Source organism: Xiphophorus hellerii, chromosome 6 (genome assembly GCF_003331165.1).
Source record: "Xiphophorus hellerii strain 12219 chromosome 6, Xiphophorus_hellerii-4.1, whole genome shotgun sequence".
In the NCBI taxonomy this organism is placed as follows: Eukaryota; Metazoa; Chordata; class Actinopteri; order Cyprinodontiformes; family Poeciliidae; genus Xiphophorus; species Xiphophorus hellerii.
In genome coordinates, this window is record NC_045677.1 from 8,229,142 (window position 1) to 8,250,165 (window position 21,024).

Consider the following 21,024-nt stretch of genomic DNA (forward strand, 5'->3'; position numbering starts at 1 on the left):
TTTAAAAAAAATGGATTCCATCTAATTAGATACAGGACACCCGTAAAAACTACCAGACTGGATCTGAGGATTTGTAGACGTTCTCCATTCAGAGTCTCGCTGTGGAAGAATGACCAAAGCAGAGGATGACACGATAAGTGGCGGCCCACGTCTCTCCTCATTATGCAGGGTGACATGTGCATCTTTTCTCTACGAGTCTGGAGTGTTTCTCTTTTGTGCTCTGCACGCTAAGTTGTTAGTGATGTTGCCGTGGCAACATGTACATTTAGGGAATATAGCTTCTGGTAATCATTGTGGGAAGGGATGCATTTATTCAGCTTTTCAGTTTAATGTTGGAGGGTTTTTCTTTCTCTAAAATAAGACCTTCCCACTTTAATTACTTACATTTTGATACTTGTCTTAATAATTTTTCTACCAAAGGCTCACTGATTATTATCAATGTTTAATCTTATAAAAAATATTCATTTTTTTAGAAATAAAAAAATTAAGAATGGTTGAAGTTGTGGTTGAAGAATGCCACATTTTGGCATTCTTCAACCACAACCTTAAATGTATTCTATATGACCCAACAAAAATATTAAATTGAATGGTAATAATTCATAAAAGGTATTATTACAAATACACATTTGAAAAGTTTTGCGTACATTTGTGTTAATATCCCTTCACTCCCAGTTGAACCAGCTGTCGTTACTTAATTAGTAAATAGGATCTACTTGTGTGTATTTTTAGCTAAGAATGCTGAGAAAAAGGTTTGATGGAAAATGTCCGGTGATTCTGAAACCGTTCTATTCTCAATGCTCTAGTTACATTTATTCAATTACATTTACTTGAGTACGTTTTTTTGGAAAAATCTACTTTTAGGAATATTTTACTACTCTGTTCTTTTTACTTTTACTCACTAATTCTATTATGAAGAATCGCTACTCTTACTTGAGTACAATTTTTGGTTTCTCTAACCACTGAGTGAAAAACAAACATGTTTTAACCAAACATTCACCAGACGCACATCTGCAGTTTTTATTAAAGTTTCATATGTTTTTTATTATTATTATTATTATTGGAAGAAACTGATGTAGAACATTTTTAATTTGCCTGATTTTGTTACGTTTCATTACTTATGGGAATTATTTTCAAAATACCAACATTTTCACTTAACTTTGTATTACGGTTTATTTGATAATGTCATTTTTAAACATTAAAAGATGGATAATTTGATCAGTTACTCAGCACTTGAGTAGACTTTTTACCAAATACTTTTTTACTCCTACTTGAGTATTTCTCGGATGGTTACTTTTTACTTTTACTTGAGCAAAAACATGTTAAAGTAGTGATATTTTTACTTGAGTACGAGTTTCAGGTACTCCACCCACCTCTGCACTATCCAGCGTAAGTAAGAATAACTTTAAAACTATTTGACAGAGCAAGGTAATCTTTTGGCCTGTGCTTAGAGACGGTTTGCTCTGTGCTTGGTCAACAGGGGAGAGAGCAAGCAGCGTTGGAAAAGGTTCAAACGTAGGAAATGGGCAATAAAAGGAACGGACTTGTCATTTATTTCCAAAGGTTCTCCCCACATGTTGACAGTGACGGTGCCAACAGGCTCCAGAGGGCAAAGAGGAAGGTTGAAGATATAATTTGTTCCTCCTCTAGCAGCTTGAGATAGCATTATCTGCCCAGGCAGCTGCACGGAGGTGCCAACGAGCTTCTGTTCTGCAGCTCCGGCCCCATAGAGACACACGCCACCAGTCAGCACATGAGCAGAAGTGCAAAGTGAAGGAGAGAGCAGTCGCAGGGGTGGAAAATAAACAAATAAATAAAACAGGCATTTATGTTCTGAAAGACATCCTCTTCAATAACCTCAGTGGAAAATAGAAGGGGGAAAAAATTTTCCCTGTTGGACCTGAACTGCCGGAGATTTTGAGTAAATGCACTACAGAGAATGGATGAAACGAAGAAGAAGTCGGTGAGCTGTCACCAGGCGTCCATCCTGACTCCTGTCTCGTTTCATCTCACTACACGTGCAACCTTTACACAGAGTAAACTCAACTCTGGCATTTAGGATTAAAGAATTGTTAAACTTAAAAAGTTATGATCGATCCCTACCAGCTCAGCTTACTCCAAATTAGGGACGCACCATGTTATTGGCACGGTATCGGCCGATATTAGCTGTAAAATGTAATATCGGACATCGACCATTCTGTCAAAAGAAGTCACCGATATAAAAGGTGTGGCAATGGTGCCTGCAGCACAGCATCATGTCAAATGTGCACTGCTTGAGTGCTGTCATTGTCTAGACAGAGTAAACGTCATGCACAAATTTGACATTAAACTTAATGCAAGTTGAAAGTCTTGCATCATTTTCAGACTCCTTTTTACCATTTGCATTTGGTAGCAGGCTAAATTGACAAAGATAATGCAGTATTTTAATTCCACATATAGTTTCCAAAAAACCATATAGTTTCAGTAAGCAGGTTTAGGGAAAAAACAATATCGGTATTGGTATTGGTTATCTGCCAAATGAGTTTTAGTACATCGGCATATCGACTCCGACATTGTGCATCCCTACTCCAAATCTTTTTCCAAGAGTATGCACAAATCAGGCCTTACCTGCTATCTGTCAGCTTTTGATTCAACTCAAAAAGTTCATCAAAGCAAAAGCTGTTGGTGTGTTTTGTTTGTAGATTAAAAATGGTGGAAGTTTTTCGATTTGATCCATTTAAGGAAACGGAAAAATTATTGGACAATTCGGAGCTTCTCTAGTTGTTTTGTATTTGCTTTGCAACCAAATAAGACCGTTTCTTGATTCACCCTCAGTGTTTGGCATGGACACTGAACTGCAAAATAGTGTTATCACCATCAGAACAACATGTTCCCCTGCGGTTTACCAAAAGTCTCTGCGTCTTTTCCTCCCTTTTCCGATACACAGAGACAGCATCATCATCAGCATAACTAACTGTGCCACCAGTGTGTACGCCGGCTTCGTCATTTTCTCCATCCTGGGCTTCATGGCGCACCACTTGAATGTCCCGGTGTCTGAAGTGGCTGATCACGGACCCGGCCTGGCCTTCGTGGCGTACCCTGAAGCCCTCACCCTGCTGCCAATCTCACCTCTGTGGTCGCTGCTGTTCTTCTTCATGCTCATCCTCCTGGGGCTGGGAACTCAGGTGAGAACAGGCTAAGGTTTATTATTGTTATTATTATTGAAATATGGAAATATGAATGAAACTTAAACAGGAGGTACTGAAAGGTAACGATGGAGTTGAGGACAACACTGGTAAACCAGCAGATTAGTATTTTTGTTTGAGACTCCATTTTTCTTTTTAGAAGATTTACTTTGGCCTAAAGCATTTGCAGAACCTTTCCTCATACAATAACAGCAGTGTTTATTTTCGCCCATTAATATCTTATTTCTTATGATGATTAAAGTAAATATAAGGTGAGATAAAGTCTCTTTCAAAATGGGAAAGAGAGAAGAACAAGAGAAAACACCAAATGTAGATCTTAGTTTATAGATATTTCATTTCAGGGTTTTTTTATTAGTGGAAGTTGGAACTTTAACAGAATAGAAAATATGTTATTTATTTATTTATTTATTACAAAACCTTATAATTTACGGTTTTATACAAGCTAGTTGGATTATTGTCCAGTTTTGCCACTAGTTGTGTCCAGCATCGCTAACTTCTTCACTGATGGTTTAGCTGGAAAATCCTGAAACATTATTTATTTGATTTGTGTGAAAACTATCCCCCAACATGAGACTGTCACTGCCTCTCACTGCACTGATTCTTATAATATTAATCATATGTTAGTCTTTAATTGGATTTATACATTTTTATTATGTTTTTTACAATTATCAAACTCATAATTGTGAAATGTTGAGCACAAATGAGGATATATAAACATAAATTTTTAATAAAGTTGGTTTTCTTAAGTGTTTTTACACATTTAGAGCTTATAATTAGGTTTTTTTTTTATGTAGACAAAATACTGGTATTATAAATCTCCATAGTCAAACTCACATATTTAACATTAACATTATTCCCCCACCAAAATGTCAAAGTCTGAATGACATTCTTCCGCTCAGCGGGCGCAGAAAAAGCCAGCGTGTGAGGACCGTCCATGTCGAGGATCAGTTTGCTCTCCTCTCAGTATGTTGGGGATGAATTTGAGCAGGAGCTTTTCCAGTTCTAATCCACAGTTTGAACTCACTCCCTAAACCTTGTTCTTGTATTTTTTTTGTTATTTCTTGTTTTCTTGCAACAGTTCTGCCTGCTGGAGACGCTGGTGACGGCCATCGTGGACGAGATCGGCACAGACTGGATTATCAGAAACAAGACCGTGGTCACACTCTCGGTGGCCGTCGTGGGTTTCCTGCTGGGCGTCCCGCTCACCACGCAGGTGAGACATGCCGCCGCCGCCGCAATGTTTTTAATCATTTTCTCCTGTTTGCGACGCGTTTCAGCGAAGTCTTGCTTTTTGTTTTTTTTTGCAGGCAGGAATCTATTGGTTGTTGCTGATGGACAACTACGCTGCCAGTTTCTCTCTGGTCATCATCTCCTGCATCATGTGTATCTGCATCATGTATATCTATGGTAAGTAGGGTGACAATCAAGCCTATAATGTCCAGCATGTTACTGTTAGCAATATATTTTTTTGTTGTTATACAAACCAACCAAAATCTGACTGAATTTTCTTTTTATTTAGCTATGCTAGGCTAATTGTTGCTACTCAGGTCTCGCGTTTCAGAGCAGACGAGAACTCGTCAGCACAAGCATGCCTGTAGAAAAGTAAAAGCATGGAAGGTTTTAAAGGATGCAGTTTATTGTGTATATAAGGTCATACTATAAAAATGTCTAGTGTATTTTGTGTTTTTGTTTTTGTAGTTCGGTGGACTTCTAAATTATTTCAGCAGAAGATTATATATTATTTTATATATAGTTATATATTAAACCCTTAACTGTTATATTAGGGATTTGTCACAACACACAATATATCTGACAATACCTGAGCAATCTGAAGATCCATTGTTAATCTGTCCTAGTGTTACATAAATTGGAAAACTGACGTAACATGAATTTTCCAATTTTGGACAAATTGGCTCATTATGACATACTGACTCACTAGCAAAGAGACAGTGTGGCTGACGGGGACTGAAAAATATGAAAAGTATGGCACAACTGGAAACCTACCAAGACACGGCCGTCCACCTCAACCAAGTTAAGAAAGCATAATTATGAAGTTTCGCTAAGACTTTATTTGAAGTGGTGTGCATAAGACTTTCATGACACTTTCATAAACATAACACAACTCCTCTTGTGAACATGAAGGAGTCGTGAGGAATGTCTGACCGTTGTCATATAGTGTCATTGTGAATAATGAGACTTTTAATGCAACGTTGTACTAAAACTTGCATTATTTATTATTTACTGAATGACATTTCACGTCAACAGTCGTAAACATTCGTGAAGACTCCTTAATAACAAGTGTTATATCATGATTATGACAGTATTATGTCGGTGTTATGCACACCCCTTCCAATAAAGTGTTACCAAAGTTTCTAAGAAATTCATTAGGAGGAGCTGCAGAAGTCTAAAGCTGAAAGAAAAATGATGTTTTTTTGTTTTCTTCTTGGTGTTTTTGTTGCTACAGGCCATGTAGGACACGGCAAACATTTTTAAGAAGCTGCTCTAGTCCCCTAAGTCCAAATCAGAACATTTTGCCCTGCATGCAAAACACATACTTTGTTGTTCAAATGGGAGGAAGTTCAAGGTGTAAAAGTATTTTTGCAAGACACTATATCCTAATAAGAGCAGAACCACTGTGCTGAAATTGTAAGAGATACAACAAAGAAGCTGGTGAGGTATTCTCTTTTCTGCTTAAAACACACAGACAGCAAACGTCTGACTCCTCATTGTAATTTTGACCATGAACAATAGTGTGATTCCTGGAACAAAAGCTCTAATTCAGCACACACACAAGTTCCAACTCATGAACTGATCCGGCCTATTTAAACATTCCAGATTTCTGAAACAATTAATCGCCTCATCAGAGCCCTTGTTCGCGTAAATTAACCTGCAGTCACTGTTCGGTTGTTTTTGAAGATGACTCATCCGCCGGTTTCCAGCGGGGGCATTTCCCCTCTAATTAGCACTGTGATTCCACCACTAAACCTGTCAGCTGAGCTAAGCAGAAGCGTCAGGAGAGTCGTTGTTATTCTGAGCAAAGGCACCGAGGGTTTGAAACGCTTTCAGCAATATAGATCAGCTAAAGTCAGAGTATCAACAGGCAGGGAAAAAAAGGATCGATGCATCAAGATTTTGTTCCCTGAAAAACCTAAAAAAAAAAAAAAACACAAAACACACAAATAGATGTTAAGAATTTTGTAAAAAAAAAAAAAAAGGATGAAGGATAGGAGTCTTTGTAAGACTTGTCTTCCTGGATGAACATTTATTTCCTCCTCTTTCCAGGTCACAGGAACTACTTCAAGGATGTTGAGATGATGCTGGGCTTCCCTCCTCCTCTCTTCTTCAAAGTCTGCTGGAGATTCATCTCACCTGTCATTATCTCTGTAAGTTCACACACACATACACACCCCCGCACACACACAGTGTGATGTGAAGCCAGGAACGCTGTGGTTCAGTAGAGTGAATGTTTTTTTTTTTTAAAAAGAGAGAGAGAAACGTTTCTTGACTTGTTGACCAGTTGTTGGGGACCTGGCCTACATTCCGGATAATCTCCTCGCTCACTGCCTTTCTTTGCAGTCTAAATCTCTCAAAGCATGGAGCTACAGTCAATAGTATTTCCCAAACAGCCAAATTAGTCCTTTCATTCCCACTCTGTCAGCTGAGAAATGTGTTGTTGTTAAAGCTTCCTCTGACCTCGGGTGTTGGGTTTGTGATTTTTTTAACTTCCTGCGAGCTGCGAGAGAATGAAATCCTTTCTTTGGCTTGTTTTTGTGTTACGCAGCAGGTGAAATAAGTATTGAGGTATTGAATGCGTCACAATTTTTCATAGGACATCAGGTGTTGGTAAAAAAACAACAACAACAAAAACAAAGTGAAACAGTTTGTTACAGAAATGATTCATAGCAGAGTTAAGTTTCATGCATTTACACCTGCTTGATTTTATTTAAAAACTCATGTTGTATGCATATGCCTTTAAATTAATTATTATATACATGATCTAATCAATTCTAGAACATATTGAATGTAGCTAATATATACTAACAAAGTCTAAATTTTTAAAGTTGTAAAACAAACAAGATTCTGGTATTTAAACTTTATGCGAATGGTTTTCATTGAAGTGAAATGGGGAATCGGACACAATGTCCTTCACCAGTAGGACTTAAAAGTCTCTTTAAGTCGGCTGCCGTCTGTCTTAAGTCGGTAAAAGAAGAAGAGGATGTACTTTCCCCAACACTCATTACCAACAAAGACTTTTCTAGAAAGTATTGAATGAGCATCAAGTGAACGTGTTCGATACGTTTTCAGCGCTGAAAATCAATTGAACGGTAAAGTTCCTGCACTTCTAAATCCAAATGAAAAATCATATTGGCGAAATATGTAATTGTGTGTATATATTTCTAAGGACATTTTACAAAAGAAACAACAACATTCAAGTGCAGTTTATGTTACGTTTCTTTAAAACTCCTTGAAATGTGAAGGTGCTGCTATAAGACGTTGTTAAATGTGTTTTTCTTTCCGTGTGTCTGCAGTTCATCCTGATCTTCACGGTCATCCAGTACAAGCCCATCACTTACAATGACTACGTGTATCCCGGCTGGTCCCTGGCTATTGGCTTCGCCATGGCCCTGTCCTCAGTGATTTGCATACCCATATATGGCCTGTACAAGATTTCCAGGTCTCCAGGGGCCACCTTTAGAGAGGTATAGTATGAAACCTGTGCTCAAACATAAATAAAAATTTTTTTAAAAAACATATTTTTTTCAAGTTAATATGTTTGTAAAAGTCATCCGAGTGCTATTTTCTTCAGCTTCAATCGGAAAGTTGTCAAACCTAAAATTTTATCATTTGCGAAGCAAAAAGTTAATGGAAATACACAATTTAAATTTTAAAAGGAAAAACAAAAACTCCATCAGTTTTGGTGCCGTGTGATGCCTTGTAGCTGCAGAGGTTCTGCAATCCAGAATTGGCCAAACAAATTATTATTGTTTTGCTTGGGGGAATGCTGTGATCTTCTACTGCATCAGCTTGGTGTGTTGATGACAACAGAAAGCCTCGGTTCTTGCCGGTGAGGCCAGCGGAGGCTTTTCCTGAATAGTGATGTAACGTTGTTGGAAACCAGAGGTTTTAATCTAGTTTGTTTTTTTAAAAAGTAAGAACAAAATGTGCTCAACAAAACATAGAGTAAAGCCCTCTGCAAAATCTTTTGCACTCTTCAAACTCTTTCCAACTTGTAAATATTTTATCGCAATTCCATGTGCTATAGGCCAACAACACAAAGTAACCACAGAGTGATGTGAATGGAATAAGACATGTTGTTTTCGGATTTTTATGCCTAAGAAAACGGTAAAATATCATGGATGTACAGCTCCCCTAGAGTTACCATGATCTTCATGGCTGTTTCTCTGATTAACGCTCTCCACGTCCAGCCTGTCGGCGTACATAGATGGGGTATCTGAGTAAAAGGGGAAAAAAAGACAAAGCTACATTTGAGGTTCTTATTCGTAAACAATCTGTCACTTTCCTTACTGTTCTCGATTTTAGACTATTTTGTGTTGCACAGACTAAAAGCGATGCGCTAAAGTTTGCGGTTTCAACTTGACGTTTACGTCCCTCTCTCTCTCCACCTTTTTTCCTCCCAGCGGTTGAAGCACGCCTGCCAAGCACATCCGAAGTGGGGCCCGGCCCTGGCAGAGCACAGAACAGGCCGCTACGCCCCCACGGCCCCCGCTGACACCATCGAGGCCCGGCCCATGAAGGAGAAGAAGGAGAAAGAGAAGGAGAAGGAGGAGCTAAGAGAAGAGCACAAGGAGGAGGAGAAAGCGAAGGAGACGGAGAAAAAGGATGAGATCAGCCTCACCATCCAGGGAAGCAACGGCTCCACCAACACACACAACAACCCCAACCCCAGTGCATAGACGCCGCCTCTCTCTGTCAGCGCTACTGGGCCACCGTCTCCTCCTTCTCTTCCTCCCTTCTCCTCACTTCTCCTCCATCCTCTCCCTACTTTCCCACAGTCCTCTGTGGGGGAGATCCCATTCGCTGGAGACCTTTACATATTGTAAGGGCTTATTATATCTATCCTAACCTCTTCTATCTGTCTGCGTGTTATCTCTAGACAAAAGAAGAAGAAGAAAAAAAATGAAAGGACCAAGGAATTTGGGTCATCATCCAAAAGGTCTGCTTGTAAGCCACAAGCGTGCAAGCGTGCGTTTATGTGTGCCGGGAGTGAGTTGTTGATTTGTACCGCATAATTTAATAATGGAGTTTGTTCTTCCTTTCATTTCATTTTTTTTTTTCTTTTTGGTGTAAAACGTGTAAATGTCATCCTCATCATCAGCAGTTAGAGGTACAGTAGATCGTGGAGCTGCAATGTGCTCGTTTTGTGCGCGTAGTCGCAAAGAGACGCGCGCCGTTCTCCGGTATTCAGTCGGCCAGGTCCGTTCGGGACGGACGACTTCGTAGTGGCGGCGGTCAGACAGCCGGAGACCTGATGTGGTGCTGTAGCATAGAGGGGCGAGGGGGGAACAGCGAACCGTGTCGGCACTGGCATCTGGCACGGAAAAAATGGAAATAAGCTTCGTTCTGCAGCCAGAAAAAGAGGCGGACACACCGAATCGCACTAGTAGACGTGAAGGATCGAACCTGCTTTACTCAAACAGAAAGAAATAAATGGCCCAGTGAATAAACTAATATGGCACCAAATGCACCCAAACATACGATGGCGTAAGAAGTCGCATAAATTGGATTTTTGTATTTTGTTTTTAGCTGTCAAAATATCCAATATTTGTAATAATTCGTGTCATTTTATTTAATTCTGTTACATATATATATATATATATATATATATATTCATTTACACACTTGTGCGTTGTTTTCATGTTTCGATTCATTTACTTGTTACATGCATTTAGTGTTTCTCTCTAAAATGTTGAGTATGATTACATTTAAAAAAAATATATGGCCACCAATTTTATTCTTCAAAGATTTATCATTAACATATGACCATTTATTTCCTTATTATTTTTTTCTTTTGTGACCAGTGATAAGAAAAAGCAATCAATGAAAATGGAACCTTTTGAAATTAAATGAACAATAATATAAAACATGAAATAAGCATGTCTTAAAAATACAAATAAATAAACGAATGATAAGGAATAAATAACTAAGAAAATAAGCATAAAGTGACAATTCTCCATTTTATTATTCTGTAAAAGAAATGTTTCAAATATCTCAATCGTTTTTGTTGGATTTTTGTCGGTCCATTAATTGCTCTATTGAGCCATTTATCAATTTCTGTTTTCACTGACTATGGCAGGTTTTGCCTTCCGTACATAGACTCTAAATAGAGCATTTTCCACAGCACACAGTGACCTCAGATTTAGTTGATTTCAGTTTAGGACTAAGCCTCTTGTTTTCTTATGCTGCTTATTCTTCAAATGAACCACACGGAGCACAAATATTTAACTGCACCCAAGAATATGAATAGCACTTGAGACTGATCTTCTGCGGGAATTTCCCCAGTAGTTTGTTTTTCACTAAAGCTGCTTAGATTTAAAAAAAAATAATAATAATAATAATGAACTGTACTGTAACGCTGTCTTTTCATTCTCACAAGCATTTTTGCTTCATTTTTGATAGAAGAGGTCCTATTGCCCCATTTCTCAGGGTCCAAGTGAAGGTAAACTCTGCGGTTCCTTGCCTGTGGAAACTGTTACAGCGACTAAAACCACAGAATTTTACCCGTTGTATGAAAACACCCACATATGCACGCAATGTGAGTGGATGCAACTCTCAGCAGACAAACTGAAGTGCCATCTCTTCTTAAGTCTTCCAGGCATTGTTTTGGAGTGAAGTGCGTCTTAGGATGTGATCTCTGAAGGAAAAACCTGTGTACTATAGTCGGTGTCTAATGGTTCGTAGTCGTCTGCCCCCATCTGGCATGCAACCTGAGTTACATGGGTGTTGCACATTTTACGCTTTAGAAACAGAAGCAGTACGTGTTGGTCCTTTGCCGTCTGTGGAACCCTTAAGTGTGTTACGAGACTCTTTGTTTTCAAGCTCTGAGCCAAGCCGTTAGGGAAACAGAAGGCAGAGAGATGCCGCTTGTTTCCAGAAGACAACGGACTTAAACTTTTGCAGCGAAATCTGTAGTTTTCTATGTAGCTGCGACGGTTATTGTTCTCTCTGTAGATGTCGTCTTTTTACTTCTCCTTGTAAAGTAACTTAGTAAATAATAATAAAGACAGTATATGTTTATTTTGTACAAAACGTAAAAGCTATAGATTTGTGATTAACCATGTTTACCTGGTTTCCTCTTCTTAGACTGGAGAGACCTCTTTCTGATGCAGGTTGTTGGGCTGAGTGTTGACCGGGAACTGTCCGGTTCAGCGGCGTGTCGCGTGGCGTTTATAAAGACAGAACCGACCCTCGTGGGACTTATAATTATACCCCATCCGCACATCTACATCCGAAACTTTACAATGTCATTTTGTGACTCCGCATGGTGTAATGGTTTTGGTTTCATTGGCAGAGACCACTTTTTTTAAAGATTACATTCACCGTGACGTCGTTTCCTCAGGTTGACACACGTTTTTATGACTGCGATGCTTCAGCGAGCATCGAGAGCATGTTTGAACTTCAAGTGGAGAGTTATACTGCACATTCCTATGTAGAAATAGACTACTTCCTGGTTGGAATTAGCTGCAAACATTGCACTGCCAGTTAGCTGAATTTAGCGGAAGAAGTGAATAGGCTACGGAGCAAAGAACAGAAATTGGGTGACAAAAATTTTGACACTAGCCAGTAACATTTTCGAGCATTACTGTAGTCTGAATTCCCGAGTTCCTTGTGAGAAAAATCTAACCGAATACTCAAATTGGATTTATGACATTAAATATCATAGATCCCCAGCCAACCTCAGATTTGATTGATTTGGCTGCTGTTCATATGAAACGTTAAATTGCTAGGGTAAATAATTTGCATTTCTAACATTTCCTATAAATTCACAGTGCACTTAATACTGTACAATCCCTGTAAGTGAATGTGACATTTCAGTACTTAAACGTGTCAAATGGAGAGAGAAATGTTAGTATTAGCTTGCTTTGTTGATAGAAGTTGCCCTAAAACAACTTGCAAAAACAATTTGAAACAGGCCACAAGTTCAGAGCTATATTTCGCCTACTGAGGCGAAAAGAACTCGAACCATTTTGCTCCTTCGCTGTAACGAAGCATGGGCCGGTTTCAAAGTACACCTAGGATTTAAAAAATGATGTTCAAAAACCCAAAAACTGTTTAGCATTCCATTCCTGCAGTAAAAAAAAAAAAAGTTTTTTGCAGTGCCCAAGAAATTCCCAGTGACTGTAGAGCGTATGAAGCAAAAAGTAACACAGAGGTGCACCGTTTTTAGCTAGCTGGGGTAAAAAAGCTACTACCCTTACTTGTAAGGCCAAAAAATTGTCTGGAAATATTTCTGGCTGACAAAACATGAGACCGTTGGGTTGTAGGAACTAAAAGTACACCATTCTTCACTCTTTTTAAACTTTTAACCAGCCAACTGCAGGCTAGCTATCAAATGAGATAGCTAATGAACTAGCTAGCTAAGATCAGCTTGCTGTTTTCCTGTTTGTTTGTGGTTCATGTTTATAGATTCACATATTTACAGATTATTCTGCTTAAGATATTTTTGGTGCTTAAATAAAAAATAAAAAAACAGGCAGTTTTAAGTGGAGGTCCATCATATATAAAGAGCAAAATGCTAAAAAAAAGTTAGAACATTCTTCTCATTAAATAAGTACTACTGCTAAACTTAGTTGGTATGTTTCATATATGTTATGGCTTAAATCCGTGTATCAAAATCAAACTAAATTAATGTTATAAATAATGTTAACGATGCATTAAGAATCAAAGTAATTTTATGTATTTCTTTAGAGGGAAAAATTTGATCCGTTTTAAATGAGAGCGGTTAGGCCATGGTATAAACTTATACTTAAATTAATACCGTGAAACTGTGGCATTTTTAGGTGAAGGTTTTAAATGCCATGAGAATCACATAAAGGCTCATTCCCAGTCAAAACTTATTTTATTTTTGTTGTTGCTTAAAAAAAAAAACTGTGTTGTCGAACCGAACCGACAGCCTAGCAGCACTTAAACTACCTAACAGTAACAAAAATATAGAATGATCCTTTTTAAAGGTGTTTTGAACATAAATTATGTGTTAATCTTTTTTGCAAAGCTAATACAATCTCCTTATCAGAAAAACATTTATTTTCATCTTTGACTGAGTCTAGCACAACTAAGCACATATCTAGAAATGGTGAACCTCTCTGAGGAAGTTGCTGTTTTGCAACTTCTGGAAGACATCCGAAAGCACTTCTTTGGGTTACATTTGCACATACGCATAGTTTTTAATTTGGGAATGCAGTTGCTCCAACAGACCACAAGATGGAGTAATGCTGACAATATTTAAATAGAGGGAGAAACACAAGACCGACATGCCCAAACAGAGGGGAAAAAGAGAGACGTGTTAATAGAGCAACAATAAGAGAAATAAGAGCACATAAGGTTAAATGCAAAGAAGCACAGTGGACATTCTGAAACAAGCACACATTGTGATCCAGCCTTTTAACTTGCCTTTGTACAGAAAAGTTTAGAAGAAGCTTAGAGAAATGCTCTGGATATTTTAACACCAATCATTCCAGCCATATGGGGTATTTTACTACGTTTCCTTTTTAATATATATTAAGGCAAAGCAAAAGCAGGTGCCTTTTGACCCCAGGAAGTATCATCCTCTTTCTAAATCTCTTGATTAGCGTCATTAAATAAAAAAAAAAAATCATTAAAAAATAGGGTTTTGCTTGCTGAAAGACGAAAGAAGAAGGTATTTTGCTCAGTATCTAGTGGGAAACATGTAGCTCAGGCATCGTCCTGTTCGTTTGTCGGCCTGTCTTCTACCGATCCCCTTACTAACTCTCCTGGACCCTCATCTTCTCCTGCTATTGTACAGCAATGTAAAAAATTTAAAAAAAGACAAAAAGAAACGACATAATCAGACTGTGTTTGTGTTTGCTTTTGCTTCAGTGCGAGCGGGTTTGTGTTTCCGTGGATCCGAGGGAGAGCGGGCTTTGACTGACTTTCACTTGTCATGTTTCTGGTAGTGTGATGTAGACGATGTCAGGTGTGTTATGTATTACATGTGTAATAGATTAGCTCTCGCTGCAGAAACCTGCATGTAGAGCAGGCTGCTGTCAGCGTCGATGTCCATGTTACCCCGTAATCCACAAGAATTAACTCTGTGCTATTCTACTAACGCCCAGTGAAAACCGTTAGTGGAAAAAAAAAAAAAGAGAAATGAACAGATTTTGTGCTAGAAGTTGAGAGAGAAGACTATTGTTATCTTCGGATTTTAGGAATTGTTTATCCATCTTTCATGACACTTTGTTTTTGAAATTGTTCCCATTGAAGTTTTTATTTTATTTTATTTTTTTCAAAAAAAAGCCAGCTGATATTAAAAAACATTGCCAAACAAAAAAGCTTTGGATTGAAACTTGAACTGCAACAGAATGGAGACACATGCATCACAATGCTTTTGTTTTCTTGTTGTTGTTTTGTTTTTTTCCCTTAACAGTATTACATCTTGTAAGCTGTTTTAACGCTGTGCAGTGCCAACAATATTTCAGTGTTTAACTTGGTGTTGGCGTGCGGCCGCCTTAGTTTTGAGCCGTCTGGCTGTTCCTGTCGATGGGATTGTGTGAAAAGCAGAACATAGACACCAAAATCACTCTGCAGCCGAGGCTGGATCCGCACTCAGAACTTCACCTTCGCGTTTCTGTGCGATGTTGTAGGCGGGAGGTGTTATCCATTTGGTAACATTGCAGTCAAATGATCCGAGACGTAACGTGTCGGAAACGTAAACTGTCGTGTGCTCAACACGGAGAGTCATGTTTGCCACGATCAAGAGTAAATGCAGAAATAAATTGAACTAGTTTGACTGCAAAACCACCAACAAATGATAAAAAAAAATAAGACTTTTAACGATTATCCTCGCAATATGGAATAAACTGACATTTGTATTAAAATTTTTAACTGCACTAGTTTATTTATTGTATCCTTCTAAATGTACATTTATGTATTTTCTTTCATTTGTACTTACTTATATAAGGACATATTTAGTTTTGTATTTCTTTTCTTTGATTTTTTTTTTTTTCCCTCCCAGCTTTTTCAATATTGTCTTTCTTTTAAATCTTTTTGTTTATTACGGTCAGTAAAGTAAAAAAAAAAAAAAGAGTAAAGAATTTTTAAAAATCTGAATCTAAAAGTGTCAGCTTTCTGACGAAGTGAAGCACAATATTGAAGGCATTTGGGAAAATAAAATCAATGAGAGTAAACCGGTACAGAAATAAACATGGAAGTGAGTAAATAAAAGCATCATCAAAAACAAAACAGTAGGGATGATTACTGATTATATATTCCTCTTCATACGCCAACATAATTATCTAGAGTTCTTTTTTTGTTGTTGGATGTTTTACTTTGCATAAAGGCTGAATTATTTCTGTATTTCTTTCTGATTGTGGCAGGCTTGGTGCTCCACTGTTCCAAATGTCCTAAACTACTTCTAGAGAAAAACAGAATTGATCCAGGTCTCCAGCTACTATTAAGTAATCGCTGACATCATCTCTCCACAAACACTGATGTTGATGAAAAATATACACACTTAGGATTTTTTATTTTTCTTGAGCAGACAAACGGAAACGTGGCGATAAGAAAAACTCTAAACTGTGACCTTCTGCATCTCTGTGGTTTCATGTAAGTGACAGAACTTTACCTCTTGAATTTCTTACTACTCTTCGTACGAGCACATTCATACTGCAGCACTTTAGTTGGGTTTTTTTTCTCTCTTTAAGAACAGAATATAGAAATTTTCCATTTGTTTTCCTTAAACGAATAAAAGCACAAGAACAGAAAATGATTTGTTTTCCAAGGTTACGGCGGAGAGAAATTGCAGTGTTGCATTTGGTGGGATGGAGAGGTTGAAAAGAGAACACAGTACCTTCTATCATATATATATATATATGTATATATATATCTGTCAGTGTATTTATCTAACCATGTGTGTTCTTTCTTGTTCTTCAACCTTTAGGGCCAAAATCCATTGAACTGTCTTTAGTCCTGTCACCTGTATATCGTAAACTGTTGAATTACAAAATGGTAAATAAAATCTATTTTAAAGATCACTTTCTGTGTGTGTGTTTTTAATTAATAGGACACGTGAAGTTAAAATGCGTTTCCTTGTGTTAGCTTTTTTATTTTAAGTACTAAACTAGCTTATTTTCTTAATAAAGGAGCAGAATGGAAAGGCAGAAACATTTTCCTCCAAAGGAAACATTCGAAATCTCCGTCCTTCTACATTGGTGGAAATAATATTTTTTCACAAAAAATAGGTGTCATACAGTGTAAAACACAGCGTGCTCTCTGTTACGGCTCTTTGAAGTACCAAAACATTTGGATGAGTACTGATGGCCAAAAATTGAAATATCGGTGGAACATGAAGATATCAATTCAAAATGTATACGTTCAACGCGAATCATATTTATTTCCTGGCACAGCTCTACTTGTTACAGAAAACCTGAGTGCTGAGCTGAAGGCAAGCGAGGATAAGAGAGGATTCTGGACATGCGTGCAAATTGTAAAGAGAGGAATGTTCGAAGATCCTCTTGAAACACAAGGAAATATAAGAGTGCCGCCCTATCAGTCAGTCTGAAGAACAAAAGTATATACAAATTGAAGCAAAAGTGACAAAGACTGTTTGTGTCGAAGAAATTCAAAAAGAAAGCAAAAAATGGATTGGCTGATGGCAACAGAAACGGAAACTCATACGTCGGCTGAACTCTCCTGAGCATCGACGTAATTAAACCACAGCTCACTTCACTTCTATTTCACTTCGGGCCATAAATACTGCTTTTCCGAAGGGCAGCTTCTCTTGATTCCTGCTGTACCTGAGAGAGCTTTGCATGTAAATGAAACCAATCAACCAACCAAGAGTAAATAAATATATATATATGTATATATACATATATATATATTTATTCCTGGACTAAACCTGGATGCAAAAAGGCTACTAAAGGCTACAAAGCCTTTTTGCTTGTATTTTACAGCTGTCAAAACATTTCTGCCATACTGAGGGGAGAAAAACACATTTTTGAAGGTGTAGATATTTATGTATCATGGTTGTAAAACTAGCTTTTAAGAACTAGAAAGTCGTACCGGTAGTCAGAGATGAGATGAGGCCTTGCTGGTTTTGGACCTGGATGACTTGCCGTAGTCGACAGAAACATGAATTTTCCTCCTTAGCAGAAAAACCTCACAGGAGAAGGTTGTTAGTCTATGACCTTAAGCTTAAGTTCAGTTGCAGCAAGATAATGAAACAAAGCACACCAGCAAGTCTACCTCTGGATGGCTCAAAGGGAAAAATATGTAAGTGTTGGAGTGACCTAGTCAAAGTATGAACTCAAATTCAGTGAAATGACCCTAAATAGGCAAGAAAACCCTTCAATGTGGCAAAATAAAAACATAAAAATTCATGCAGTGTACTTTAAAAGACTCAAGGTCACGTTTTAATTGATGTCAGCTGTTATCTTCAAGGATGGCACCACGAGTTATCAGGTTTAGGGTGTAATTACTTTTCAACACAGAGCAAGGTTTGTTTGGAAAGGCTATTTTCTGAAAAAAAAAAAAAAAATTAAAACATTATTGAAGAAGTGCTTCATACTTTCTTTGTCAGATATTAACATTTAGTTGATGCAGCCATTCTTAACTTTGTAGATGTTAAAAACAAAACAAAACACATATTTATCTTACAAACTTGAAAGATTGTCTCAAAACAAGGCTCATTTTTTAAATGACTGCATTTCATTGCAGTTTGGGAGAGGCATTGAGTTGACTGCAATCCGTCACTTCGCCACTAGGTGTCACTGTAACGCCACACGCTGCTCCGTAAAAGAGGTGGACGCTTCTCACAAATGACTTGCGAGCTAAATTGTGTCTTTCCCTCCACCTCACAATTCATCATTTGAATTTAAAGCATTCGGGAAAGTGTTACTAAAACTCCGTTTCATGAAACCTCATTCGGAGCCTCGCTGTGTTTCCTCCACCATCAGTGAACCAACTTCTTTCTGGACTGTCCAGGTTTTATCCTCGCAAAACAAGAATTGCAGCACAGGAAGGCACAACTGCGTGTTGTACTGTGGGTATAAAAGCGTAATGTACATTTCCGCCCACTGACAGCAATGCAGCAGCATCACCTCTCTGGCCTGTTTGTAATTCTGTGCTGACTTAGCCTCAGGCAGCAACTATACAGGAGGCTGGTGGAGAGCCATCTTATTGTTTTCCCATTAAATGGGGTCGGAGAAGCTTTTTTCTTTCTTTCTAAACGTAAGCACAAAATTTGTAGTCGCGCTCCTAAGCACGGGTTGGTGCTTGCAGGTGTTTGCCACAGCAGCTTGCGACTAATTACAATATGCAGAGCAGGCCTGGAGGTCAGCGTAGGACGACACTTTCTGTAAACGCAGAACAATCTGAGCGGGCAGATGAAGACGTTATCACCCTCACACACAAAAACAAAACAAAACGTGAACTGTATCAAAGAAGCTTCCATTTAAGTCAGAACAATACCGGCGAGAGTCAACGGAGGGCAGCATGGCCGTACAGAGAAACTCATCTGCATGCACTGGGATGGAGTAAAGTATACACATCTTTAAAATAAAATCCAATCTCATGACTTTTATTATTATTATTATTATTATTATGAAATACCTTTTCGGCTTAGATGGGAAAAAAAAGAGCAGCAAGGTGTTCCATTTGCTGACATGAAGATACTAATGTGAACCCTTTGCCACCTAAAAGGAAGAATATTCCTTAAGATCTGCCGTGATGTTTGACAATTTCTGTCTCCAGGGAGGTGGATTTATCCCCACGGTGCAAATTGGACTCTTTGAAAAGCTGCTTTACTGTTGCTCTGAGTGGTGTTGTTCTTCAAAGCAGAGAAAATGGAGCGAAATCACATACATACATACATACATACATATATATATATATATATTGTATGTGTGTTGTTGCTATCAAGATCTTATTGTTGTATACTAAAAAGAAAAAAAATTTCATGACGACAAAAGTCTGGAACAGATCGGATATAATGAAAACCATGATGCCACGTCCGATTATATATAAACTCATGTTCTCTGAAATGTGCTTTGACGTTTGGGTTCAGACGTCGCGAGGAATTACAACTTCTTCTTTTTTTTTTCTTTACAGTAAAACACTTTTAATTAAAATGTTTATTTAAAACGTTTATTCAAATGTTATTTTTATGTGAGAATGCCAGGTTCCTTGTCTGGCAAACAGCAGCAGGTTAATCACTTAGGTTCAGGTTTTTCTCAACAATGTTTTAACTTTAGCTCCACAGGAAGCCCAACCGTCTGTCCTCAAAATACGCAGTCGCAATCATGAATCACGAATCATGAGACATTTGTTTGGTTTAATTTCACTTGCCAGGCTTATTCAGTTGTAGAATAGGAAAAAAAATCACTTAAACAGGACACGTCTGACAACAGGAAGTAGGCTAACATATTTTAAAAAGTAACAAATCCTGACCTGACCTATTGAAATCAGATCATCTACTAAGCCATGGAGGATCTCATAGTCTTGTTCGCAACAAGGCGGGTCAAAGTCTGAACGCCTGAAAAAGTAAGTGAAAGTTTTTGTAGTGGCCTAGTATGAATAGTTATGGAGATTTATGGATTTGGTGAAAGAGGACATGAGGGTAGTTGGAGTGAAGGGAGAGGACGAAACGAAGATGTGGCAAACACTGGAGGGAAAGGCTGAAAGAGAAGAAGAAGAGCTCTGGTGACTCGACCTTAAAAGGGCTCTTCAGGCTGAAAACCTCTTCAATATGGCCGAATATGAACAACCCTGCAAAGTCAAGTGGCCCGACATTCCTCTACAGCGGTGGAGTGACATGTATGATAGCGCTGCTCGGTTTTATAAGTTATGTCTGCGACAACAACGGCTCAGTCAGTTGTTAGGGTCACCAGCCTAACCAATACTAAGCTTGGTCAGCTTTTGTTCTTAATCAACAAAACTATTATTTTGAAACAACTTTTTTGTATTTCTTCTGTTTCTTCCTATTGATCTGACATGACAAAAAGCAAAAAATAGAAGAAATCCATAAAGTGTGAATGACTTTTTCGCAGCACCGTCTCTTTTCCTTTCCCTTCATGTAACGCCACAGACCTCGGGTTTCTGTGCTGCACCCTCGTTTTGCCGAGCGAGTTCGACCCGTCGCTTAACTGGTGTCTCCCAGGTTTCGTCGCCTCTACACACCTCGTTTGAGTTTGCTAATGACTTGCACTTAGTTTGGCCCTTTTTGCATGGCTGCTGCGTATACAGTCCCCCAGTGCTCAGTTGTCCTTTCGCCCATCCAGTCGGGCGTTTGCTGTGTGCTTGGAATTCCTGAGCCGTCCGACCCCGGTTCTATTTCCAGAATGTTTTCCTGCCTTGTCTCTCAAGATGCAGGACACCAAAACACGCAACTGTGCACCGCTGCATCCTCAGAGATGGAGATCTGTACGACTCTCTGTGTCTCAAGGACATTTCTTAGAATTCTGTATTTTTATCTCTGAAAAAATGACTCATTTTTTGGGGAGGGGAAAGCAAACTTTTATAACCTGAAATGCACTCTTTAATACTGTTTATTTCTGCCTGTTTGGACAAAAAAATAAAATAAAATAGAAAAGTAATAATGAGCTCAGTCCTTCCCGGCCCTGAAAGGTTTGCTGCTTGTCTTTCCAAA

At 38.3% G+C, this 21,024-nt stretch overlaps 1 protein-coding gene across 3 annotated transcripts in view; it reads left to right on the forward strand.

Moving 5' to 3' along the window:
* The window catches only part of slc6a9 (solute carrier family 6 member 9), a 78,203-nt gene extending 61,792 nt beyond the window's left edge, over positions 1 to 16,411 (forward strand). For all 3 annotated transcript variants that reach the window (XM_032565892.1, XM_032565891.1, XM_032565893.1), the window contains 6 exons: positions 2,924 to 3,161; positions 4,261 to 4,395; positions 4,490 to 4,589; positions 6,465 to 6,565; positions 7,712 to 7,882; positions 8,822 to 16,411. In XM_032565892.1, coding sequence (XP_032421783.1) covers positions 2,924 to 3,161; positions 4,261 to 4,395; positions 4,490 to 4,589; positions 6,465 to 6,565; positions 7,712 to 7,882; positions 8,822 to 9,097 — 1,021 coding nt within the window. In that variant the 3' untranslated portion in view covers positions 9,098 to 16,411. The remainder of the gene's footprint in view (positions 1 to 2,923; positions 3,162 to 4,260; positions 4,396 to 4,489; positions 4,590 to 6,464; positions 6,566 to 7,711; positions 7,883 to 8,821) is intronic.
* The last annotated feature ends 4,613 nt before the right edge of the window (positions 16,412 to 21,024 follow it).